Source organism: Vigna radiata, unplaced genomic scaffold, assembly GCF_000741045.1.
Source record: "Vigna radiata var. radiata cultivar VC1973A unplaced genomic scaffold, Vradiata_ver6 scaffold_111, whole genome shotgun sequence".
In the NCBI taxonomy this organism is placed as follows: Eukaryota; Viridiplantae; Streptophyta; class Magnoliopsida; order Fabales; family Fabaceae; genus Vigna; species Vigna radiata.
In genome coordinates this window covers 201,805-213,958 of record NW_014543596.1, presented here as the reverse complement: position 1 = coordinate 213,958, position 12,154 = coordinate 201,805, and the positions used below count along the sequence as shown (strand labels likewise).

Below are 12,154 nucleotides of genomic sequence, written 5' to 3'. Positions count from 1 at the left end.
GTTTCTCATTTTAAAAGGAAACATTGGGTTCTTTAATTAAAAAAAGATAATAAGCAATTTCAATATTTTCTTGTTTTGTTTGAATTGATGCTAAGACCTAACATATTTTGTCATAAAGGCGTGGGCAGAAAGCATTGTTGTTCATCTACGAATCTGTCTAATCGAAGAAAATCGCTACATTTAAATCTGGCGTATATATGAAAATTAGATTTGTGTTTTCTCCGTTTTCGGGTAATAAAAAAGAATAACATCAATGTCTGGACTGGAACTTTGAAAGGGACTGAGATAGAAACATGCTTACTTTGGGAACAAGAACATTCGTTGAGAGAGTTACATATGACCAATGATGTTCTCAATCTGAAGTTGAGTTCCTTTCAGATGTAAACTTGCACAGTTATTAATGAGATTAACAACTATAAAATTGTTTCGTTGATGAGTTGGAGCTGCAGAAGAAGAGGGTCAAAGTAATTTGAATGGCTTTGACACTACTCTTAAGTAGTTCTAACAACTATTGTTGTTAAAATACAGCGACATTGATTCAGCTTCTCCTTCAATCAGATCATGTTGCTCCACCTAATCACATCTCATTCCTTGCTATAAATGTGCATTTCCATGTTCTCACATTTTCATCAATTCTCACTTTAAACTTTTACAAACATGGGTGTTTCGCTTGTTGGAATCTCAGTTTTTCTTCTGTCGTTGATCATATTTTGCATGTTTGAGGTTTCTCTGGCTGGCAGCACCAGACATTACCATTTTGAAGTACTTCCTGACAACAGTCATTACCATTTTGAACTTCACATTGACTTGTTTTTTGTTTTTATGAGTGAGAAATTAATTTATTGTGGTGACACAGATAAGGCACCAAAATGTGACAAGACTGTGCCATACAAAGAGCATGGTGACAGTGAACGGCCAGTTTCCAGGACCTCGCATTGTGGCAAGGGAGGGAGACCGTCTTCTTATCAAAGTCACCAACCATGTGTCCGACAACATCACCATTCACTGGTAAATAACTGTGTTTTGAGATCACAAAACAACAACAATTGTATTGGTTTGAACATGATTGTCATTGTTTGAAAACCAGGCATGGCATTCGACAGCTTCGATCCGGATGGGCTGATGGACCAGCATACGTGACTCAATGCCCCATCCAAAGTGGTCAAACTTATGTTTACAATTACACCATTAGTGGCCAAAGGGGAACACTATTTTGGCATGCCCATATTTCATGGCTAAGAGCAAGTCTTTATGGTCCTCTCATCATTCTTCCCAAACTCAATGCTCGATATCCTTTTCCTAAACCCCACAAGGAAGTTCCTATCTTGTTTGGTGAGCAAATTACCATACAAATCAATAATACCCTTTTCATACTTTGCATGAACTAATCATGCTTTCACATGATATCTTTTTCAGGAGAATGGTGGAATGCAGATCCTGAGGCAGTCATAACTCAAGCCCTGCAAACTGGTGGAGGCCCAAATGTCTCTGACGCCTACACAATTAATGGACTTCCAGGGCCATTATATAACTGCTCTCACAAAGGTATCACATTCTAATCAATCTAAATTTTACAACACAATTAAATAATCATCATCACAACTAAATGTCTTGATTCTTTGTATGATCTAATTGTTGACAGATACATTCAAGCTGAAGGTGAAGCCAGGGAAGACTTATCTTTTAAGATTCATCAATGCGGCACTGAACGATGAGCTATTTTTCAGCATTGCAAATCACACAGTGACAGTTGTTGAAGCAGATGCAGTTTATGTGAAGCCTTTCACGACAAATACCCTCCTTATTGCACCTGGACAAACCACTAATGTTCTTCTGAAAACAAAGTCTCACTATCCCAACGCCACATTCCTCATGACTGCCAGACCATATGCCACTGGCCTTGGCACTTTCGACAACTCAACTGTGGCTGCCATTTTGGAATACAAAACCCCACTAAATACTCATCATTCATCTCCTTCAATTAAAAACCTTCCCCTCCTCAAACCTCTTCTCCCTGCACTCAACGACACTTCTTTTGCCACAAAATTCACCAACAAACTTCGTAGCTTAGCTAGCTCTCAGTTTCCGGCAAATGTACCACAGAAAGTTGATAAGCAGTTTTTCTTCACAGTAGGCCTTGGCACAACTCCCTGCCAGAAAAACCAAACTTGTCAAGGACCCACCAATGCAACAAAGTTTTCAGCATCACTCAACAATGTTTCTTATATACAACCAACCACTGCTCTTCTTCAAGCACACTTCTTTGGTCAATCCAATGGAGTTTACACCCCTGACTTTCCAACCAAACCATTGCTTCCATTCAACTATACTGGGACCCCTCCAAACAACACAATGGTGAGCAATGGAACAAAGGTGTTGGTTCTTCCCTTCAACACCAGTGTAGAGCTTGTGATGCAGGACACCAGCATTCTGGGTGCTGAAAGTCACCCTCTCCATTTGCATGGCTTTAACTTCTTTGTTGTTGGTCAAGGTTTTGGGAACTTTGATCCAAATAAGGACCCAAAAAACTTCAATCTTGTTGATCCCGTTGAGAGAAACACAGTTGGTGTCCCTTCTGGTGGATGGGTTGCTATCAGATTCTTAGCAGATAATCCAGGTTGGTTACGTCATTAAATTTTCATTTTAGTTCAATTTTTTTTTTTTCGTTTTGATAAATTATAAAAATATATAAAAAAAAGGAAGAAATGTAAGAAAATTGCATGTATGCAGGGGTATGGTTCATGCATTGCCATTTGGAAGTGCACACAAGTTGGGGTCTTAAGATGGCCTGGCTTGTCTTGGATGGAAAGCTCCCAAATCAGAAGTTGCTTCCACCACCAGCTGATCTTCCCAAGTGTTAACAAACTCTAAATTTCTTCATTTAGCTTTATCATTCTGCCTCCTTTTTTGTTTCCACATGCGCAATTGCTTCTAAAACCAGTTGCTTTTCATTTTTTTATTTTTTATAATTTTTGCGTGAAAAGAGTTGAGGATTGACTCGAGGTTGAGTGTGATTTTTTTCCTTTCTTTGAGACAAGACTTTTATTTATTCACGGCGCCCCTTATCTACAAAATTGTAATTCATCCTTTTCAATGAAAATTCTTCATCAGAAGTTTAGCACATATTTGTTTCTTTGTATTTGTATTGTAAAAGTACACTAACCAAACACAACATTGTTCAACATTCTTCTAGTTTCCTAATAAAGTGTAGAAAAAATTTATCATCAATTTAGATTTTTCAAAATAGAGATTATATCCAATTCAAATTCCCAAAAATAGATTGGATTTAAACTTTAAATCTATTATTAACTATTAAATTAATTTAGGGTTCTTAAATTTAATTTAAATTAGATTAAATCTAGATTACATTTACTTTGTCAATTATATTAAATCTTATATGAGAACAACCTAATCTACTTACAGTGAGATTAACACAATAATTTGATATGGTCTTAACCTAACCGAATATCGTTCGAACATGAATTTAATTTGACTCAACCCAATCAAAATTATACGTATTAATCTCACCTAAGCTTGACTCTACTTGAACTTAATAGAACTTAGCTCAATTTGGACTCGACCTAACCTAATCTCAGTTGAACTTGACATGGGTCCAACATAACTCAATTAAATGTGGTGCTAGGTTGACTCAACTTGACCTAAGTCCAAACAGTCTCGATCCTACCTAATGTTAGATCGACTAAACTCAACATGACATGACTCCAACAATTGCCCAACTTGACTTGGCTCCACCTACATTTGGGTCCCTCCCAAATCTAATTCAACCTAAACCCAACTAGATTTAGTTTAAACTAAGTTTAACCTGATGTGATTAGGCCTCATCTAAACTAAGCTCAACTCAATCACTACTCTAGAAAAGATTTTTAACGTCTGTTATTTTGAGCTTTTGACGTCTAATCCCTCCCGTCGTCGTATTGGGTGATGTCAATTGGACGTCAGATCACTCATTGGACATTAATAGACGTCGGACATGGGGGGATCCAATATCTCTCAACGTTGAGCACCCACTAGCTTGTGCTGAGCAAGAAAATCCCTAAACTGCCACTAGAAGCCATTTGACGTTGGACAATGCATTGACAAACGCCAATAGACTTCGGACAGGGCACTAACCAACGTCCAAGTTATTTTTTTTTTATGATTTATCCTCGCTTATAATGGATTAGATGTATTTACCATTTACAAGATGTGTATATGTAGGAACCAAGCTGAAAGGTCTAGCTGAGGCTGCTGAAAATTATCATGTAGTTCTAGCAGAAAATAGGAAATTGTATAATGAAGTTCAAGATTTGAAAGGTAATACACAATGCTTATATTTTTAGCCTGTGAACTTTTGAGCTCCTGTTTGATTGATAATCTGATTTATTTTCCTTTTGTTTCTAAATCCGATTTATTTTCCTTTTGATTGATAATCGTAAACTATTTAAATTTAACAAGGTTTTTGTCAAACAACAATTCAAAGTACTGCATTTTTTTCATTTGTATTTCACATTATTATTACTTGATTGTAACGTTCAACTTATTCATCAATTTTTTTTTTTTTGTAGAGGAAGTATTCAAGGACACTCAACCACTGATTCAATCTGTTCTTGATGGGTACAATGTTTGCATATTTGGGGAGTCAACTATCAGGCACTTCATGATCTTTTCCATATCTCCCAGACTAGGAGAAGCTCTATCGTTAATGAAGTTGGAGTTCAAATGGTTGAAATTTATAATGAACAAGTTCGTGATTTACTATCAAGCAATGGTCCTCAAAAGTGATTTACTATTGCAAAGCTATTGGTCTCATGTTAAACTTTTATTTTGTTTAGGTCATCAACATTAGTTTATATGTTTTTAATTGGTCTGGTAGTTTTTGACCTTGCTAGATTTTTTTGTCAATCGTGCAATGTTATTTAAAAATTATGTATTTTTTTTATATTTACATTGTAATTGTCAATGAATGTATGTTATTTTAAATCATCAATAGTATTAATTTTAAATTATTTGTGTATTTTACTATTTTATACATTTTATTAATTTATTATTATTATTTTTGCAAGCTGGTGAATTGAATATTGTATATTAATCCCAAAAAAGTAAATACAGGTATTTTTTGCAATAAAAAAGTTGGAAATAAAGGAGGTTAAATACTCCCACAAAATAAAAATAAGTAATAGAGGAGGTTTTTACCCTCCGCAGAAAAACCTCCGCAAATTGAATATGATACCATAGGTTGTAAAAAAACCCCGCAGATAGATTGTGGCAACTCAAACTGCGCCAGTTTGAAAAACCCCTGCAAATTAATTTGCGGAGGGTGAAAACCCCCGCAAATCGCAAAAAAAAACCTCCCCTAAATGACATTTTTTTTGTAGTGATGCTTTGGTTGAGCCTTTCCTCCCACTGAAGATCCATTTTCCTCAATGCCTCCTGACTTATGGATTTTGTTTTTTTTTTTTTTTTTTTTTTTTTGTGTAGGGCCAAAATAGTCACAAAAACCAATCACCCCACCAACCCCACGCACACGCCCTAGGTGCTCGGGCATTCAAATGGTCGTTGTTAGAATGTCGTCCCTACCTTGGCCAACAAAGGAACCCTGAGTTTGTTGCTCAACCAACTCATCCTGCATATAACAAAAAACTTTGTTACATGGGATGATAAATACACAACTAATCAATGTTTAGAATTTGTACTCACAATTCTTTGTGAGATCAAAGCAGCTGAGGAGGATGTCATGTTCCCATCAGACTTAGTCTGAGCACACATCTCGTACCAAGCAAGTGCAGGTGTTAGGTCGGGGGACTCAAGTCCTAAGGCCTCTACTAGACTCTTTCTCATCTTTCTCTCAAGTAATGAATAACCACCTCGTGATAATACGTGCATCATTTAACCTTTCTCTTTCTTGGGCGACTAATCTTTTACCCTAACAAATCATGTATATTCATAAGTGTAAAATCACAATTAAATGCATTATCTGAATATAGAAATATGTTAAGAAACAAACTTGTCACTCCCTAGACTCTCTAAATGCACGAAACTGCATCCACTCTTCTTCAGTTATTTTGTACTTTGCACAAGGAGACTCATTTTGTCTATCTCCAAAGACATATAGATGTGTCAGCCTTGTCTTAAAATCCCTCCATTTGTCGCTAAAGTGTAGGAAAAATTGATCATCAATTTATATTTTTCAAAATCGAGGTTATATCTAATTCAAATCCCCAAAAATAGATTGGATTTAAACTTCAAATCCATTATTAACTATTAAATTAATTTAGGGTTCTTAAATTCAATTTAAATTAGATTAAATTTACTTTGTCAATTAGATTAAATCTTACATGAGAACAACCTAATCTACCTAAAGTGAGATTGACATAATAGTTTGACATGGTCTTAACCTAACCTAATATCGTTCAAACATAGACTTAACTTGACTTAGCCCAATCTAAATTATACGTATGAATCTCACCTAAGCTTGACTCGACTTGAACTTGATAGAACTTAGCTAAATTTGACCTCAACCTAGACTCGACTCGACATGGGTCCAACATAACTCGATTAAATGTGGTGCTAGGTTGATTGAACTTGACCTAAGTCCAAACTAGCTCGATCCTACCTAATGTTAGATTGACCAAACTCAACATGACATGACTCCAACAAATTCCCAACTTGACTTGGCCCGACCTGACCTGATCCATTTAGGTTCCTCCCAAACCTAATTCGACATAAATCCAACTAGATTTAGTCAAATTAAGCCTAACCTTACTTAATGTAAATGTGTTTTGGCTTACTTTAGCTCCTATTATTGTTAACGTACAATGCAATTGATTTGTTATCACAATATAACGTAGTCTTTCAATTCCTTTCATAATACGCAACGATGTAACAAAATTTGTCATATTCTTTGATATGATACTTTATAGTCTACTACAAATTTTACAACCATATTGGATAAAATAATACAGGTATGCTTGATATTAGACTAAAAAAACGTACGACCATTTACGATAAAAAAGTAAAATGAAGTACATGTTAAACTATTTTGACGTCCATTTGTAACAAGTTTTCCAAATTAGTATTGTGCCTTTATATTTGTTTCTGATTTGCTTAAGTGATTTAGCGCACTTGTTAGCATTTGATCTTATTCTAAACAAATAACTCTTGTGTCCCTATAAGATTGCAAACATGCCTATTCTTATACTTACTTTTCATACTACTTCCTTTCTTATTATCTAGTCGTTATATGTATACATACACTCATATTTCACTAACCCTCCTTTTCAACAAAGCAATAATACACAGTACCAATTTGTTATGAAATAATATAGCTTTATGATAAAATCATTCTTATTATATATACTATCGTAAACTTATCATTAACTAAATAAGTTTGTATAAATGTATGGTTTCACTATAAGAATCGATTTGGAACATAATATTACAAATATTATATTAAGTATTTATAATTCTATTGTTAAATTATATTGTCAGAACACATTAAAAATAAATTATATTATTTTTCATCAATAATTGATTTCAAAACCATAATAATATGTTGGATGTGTCTTTTTATAATATATATATATATATATATATATATATATATATNTATATATATATATATATATATATATATATATATATATATATATATATATATATATATATATATATATATTTTACAAGTTTAATTAAAATTGATTTAAATTAAATACAAGGTTTAATATTATTTTTGGTTTCTATTTTCATTGGCTTTGTTTAATGTGAAATTTATTTTTTTAATATTAAATATAATTTTAATTTTTGTAATTTATGTTCAATTTGGTCATTTTTTATAACACGGTGTAAGTAGTTAACAATAGATGAACTGTGTGTATCATATATCAGTTTATGGTTTATTATTTAATTTTTAATTTTTAAAATTTAATTATTTATTTTATTTTAGATTTTTTTTAATTTAAAAAGAATTGTCCTTGTGTCAATCAATATTATACCACCTTGTAATATCGGTATCATGTGTTAAGTCATTGTCCTTATCATGTGTCAAGTCACTATCAGTACTACATGTTGGTGTCATTATTCAATTCAATCCTAATTTTCGTTATTTTCAGTCCTAATTTTTTTATTAATTTTGTTTAATTTAGCCTCGATTTTTGTTAATTTTATTCAATTCAATTCCAATTTTAAATTTTGGATGAAAAAAATCATCATTATTTTAAAAATAGATGAAAAATTATTCATTATTTTTAAAATTCAAAGAAATATTTTTCATTATTTAATAAAAATGTGAAGTTTAATAAAAATTAAATTTAATATCAATTTAGAGATGGACGAAATTGGGACTAGATTGAACAAAATTAACAAAAATTATGACTAAATTGAACAAAAAGAATCAAAATTGAAACTGGATTGAGTAGAAGACATTGACACATCACACTAATATTGACTTAAGACATGGAACTAATATTGTCTTGACACGTGACACTGACATTGTCACGTGACACAATGTAAACTTGACACGAGGACAATTTTTTTAAAATTAAAAAGAATCTAAAAAAAAATAATAAAATATTTTAAAAATTTAAAAAAAATCATGAACTGACACGTGACACACATTATTCATTTGTCGTTAACAATTTAAATCACGTAATAAAAAGACCAAATTGAATATAAAAAAATAAGCCTCATTGAACAAAATCATCTAAAATAGAAAAAAAATCATATTAATGCTATATAAAAAAGAAAAAGTGTTAATAACAAATATAATAAATTTTACCAACCAAGTTGGTTATTATTATTGACATTTTATAAAAAATTTTATAAATATTTTATATAACATTTTATAAAAAAATCTTATTCGAATGATCCAAAACTTCAAACTTCACCATTTCTTCACCCAATCTAAAATATAAATTTTTTTCCAAGTTTTATTATTATAACTTTACACTAGATCTTTTACAGACATTGTGAAACCCTGTCACGTCACCATCTAATGAAAAAAAAAACCTTGATCTTTTAGAAAGTCTTGTAACATAAGCTTCATGATATATATTTTTTCAAATAGCAAATTCTAGAGATTATATATTTCAAAAATAATCATGCTTTCTCCTCCATAGATGTTTTAATAGTAGAAACCAATAGTTTGTTGTTCTTGGAGCTTTAGCCAATTAAAAAAATAATTTTAATTGTCTAAAACAACAACGAAATAGAGTTTCACATGTTTGTTTTTTTAACGAGAAACTTGATTTAGTAAATTAAGATTATTTAAGAAGGACCGTCTAGTGATTTTAATTAATTACGTTACAATTTAATTTATTAAATTATGATACAATTGAGTTGTAACAAAAACTTCTAATTGGGAGTGATTAAAACGGACTAAGAATAATAACATGTTAAAGCAATAATAAGACTTTTATATGGTACATTTGTCTTTTATTGCTCCTTTAATCTTAACTCTCAAGTATTGATCCTAATAAAATAAAGCTTTTTCTTGATACAAATTTTGCGAGAGTGATTTCAAAAGGGTTTCCCAATGCTACAAATTAGAACATGCAATCAAATCACCAGTCAAACCCATAACATGCAATAAATTTATAAACTTTGGGATTAAAAAGACAAAAGTTACCATCATTTGGAAAAAGAAGGTATACATGACATGGTTATTAATAAATAGAGTAAAAGGGAATAGTTTGAGGGCATTCGAGTAGCAGCAACTAAAATTCTCTGATTTAGAGTCTGATGAAACACGGTCGCTCGACCCAATCACATCGTCATCTCCGGATCTATTGTTTCTAATCCTATTTTTCCTTCCAAAGCACATGTTTTTCTCAAAGCTGTTACTAAACAAAGTGGTGTAGCGTAGATATTAGGCTTCAAATGTTGATCTTTTCAAATAGAGAAAGGTAGGTGATGGCGATGACGAGGACAATAAAGGCATTTACTGTTGATAACAAGAAGGTAAAAGTTGACTGCTTCTTTAATCTCTCTATCTTTTTTTCACGTCTTTTTAAATGAATTGTAATAAGTATTTATCTGTAAAAGGTTTACCTTTTAAATGTCAAAGATAAATCATGATTTTTATTAAATAGGTTTGTTATCTAAACCCATTAATACTATTCTAGGAATACCAAACAACAAGAAATAAATTTCTTAATTTAAGTTTTACAACAAATCTCTCCCTTAAACTTAAATATTCTTTCCATTTCTCATTCCAATCAGCCTTTTACAATTCTCCAGCATTGTGGTCGGCAGTGGCTTGGTGAATATGTCAACAGCTTGAGCTCGACTTTCAACATGCTTCAGGTTGATCTTTCCTTCTCTGACTTGTTCTCAGATGAAATGAAAATGGACGTCAATGTACTTGCTTCTTCCGTGATTAACTGAGTTCTTTGCCAACTCGATCACCGACTTGTTATCAACTCGGATCACAGTCCCTTCATCTCGGATCACTCCAGATGCCTTAATAGATTTAAAAGCCAAATTGCACGACACACGCTCCAAGAGGCCGCCAACATACTCCGCCTCGCAGGTTGACAGAGTTACAATGGGTTGCTTCTTTGACAGCCAAGTAAATGCTGTATTCCGAGTAGGAATATGTAACCCAAAGTACTTTTCCAATCATCAACATCACCACACCAATCGTTATTCGAGTAACCCACTAGTCGATAGTCATCCAATTTTGAATAGAAAAGACCAAGTGAAAGGGTTTCTCGAATATATCTCAGAATTCTCTTCAAGGCCTTTCGATGTGTATAGCTTGGATCCTCCATGAATCTGCTCATTTTCCTAACACTCAACATTAAGTCGGGTCTCATGCCTGTAAGGTACCTCAGACTTCCGATTATACTTCGATATCTCCTAGAATCAGCTCGTTCTCCTCCATTAAACTTCGAGAGTTTAGTGTCTGATTCCATTGGAGTAGAAACCAAGTTGGAGTCCTCCATTTTAAACTTCTTTAAAATTTTAAGCGCGTACCTCTCTTGGGATATAAAAATCCCTTCCTCCGATTGCTTCACTTCTAGGCCAAGAAAATATTTCATCAGTCCTAAGTCTGTCATCTCGAACTCTTTTTTCATTACCTCCTTAAACTCCTTAATCATCTTCGTGTTGCTTCCGGTGAATATGAGGTCGTCGACATAGAGAGCAACTACCATCGTATGCTTTTTCGATTTCTTTGTGTACAAAGCATGTTCATACGGGCATTGCTCGTACCCAGTTTTCTTGAAATACCCATCAATTCTCTCATTCCAAGCACAAGGAGCCTGCTTCAGTCCATAGAGGGCTTTTCTCAATCTTAACACTTTCTTCTCATCCCTTCTCTTCGTGTACCCGAGTGGTTGCTCGATGTACGCCTCTTCTTTTAGCACTCCATTTAGAAAGGCCGACTTCAAATCCATATGTAGAATTGGTCATTGGTCATGAGCAGCTAACGAGATCAGGAGTCGGATTGACTCCATTCTTGTGACAATAGCAAATACTTGATCATAGTTTATCCCCTCCTTTTGTCTATACCCCTTTACCACAAGTCGAGCCTTATAACGCTCAACCTCTCCTTGAACATTCATCTTTTTCGTGCACACCCATTTTACTCCAATAGGTCGAGCTCCTTCAAGAAGGCCAGTTAATTCCCATGGTTGTTCTCCACTTCTCATCTTGGACAACTTTCTCAAAACTCACATGTTCTGAGTCGGCCAAAAGACATACAACATGAACTTCATTTGTAGTGTCGTATATTTCCTGTAAACTTCTCATCCTAGGATGTTATGGCTGGGTTCTTCATCTGAGGACTCGGTGGTTGTTGTTGTTGAAGGTACAACAATACCCGAGCTAGCTTTTTTTTTACCAGGTTACTCCAGCACCACTCCTTCGTTTCCTCCACGTGAACATTGTTAAGTCCTTGGCAAGTGTACCAGATCGTTATCAAGTAATATAAACGGGTAAGTCCGAGTATCGTTTTCCCAAAGGACTCTTAGGCCTTAACTTTCATGTAACCTAATCGCGTAAGACTTGAGAAGAGAATAAATTTGGTGGTGATATGCAAAGAACAAAAATAAACATGCAATGCAGTTGATTCAATTGGTTTGAGAAACTATGGATGAATGGTGTTGTTGGGGTTTACAATTTCATCTTATCCACTNTCATATATCTACTCTTCTTA

The 12,154-nt window shown here is 33.5% G+C and overlaps 1 protein-coding gene across 1 annotated transcript; it reads left to right on the top strand.

The window, feature by feature from the left end:
• Positions 1-645: 645 nt before the first annotated feature.
• Positions 646-3,123, top strand: LOC106754518 (laccase-17). Its single transcript, XM_014636535.1, has 6 exons — positions 646-762; positions 857-1,008; positions 1,088-1,332; positions 1,417-1,545; positions 1,643-2,617; positions 2,731-3,123. Exons 1-6 carry the CDS (start codon positions 658-660, stop codon positions 2,859-2,861), a joined length of 1,737 nt encoding a protein of 578 aa, XP_014492021.1. The 5' UTR covers positions 646-657; the 3' UTR covers positions 2,862-3,123.
• Positions 3,124-12,154: the final 9,031 nt, after the last annotated feature.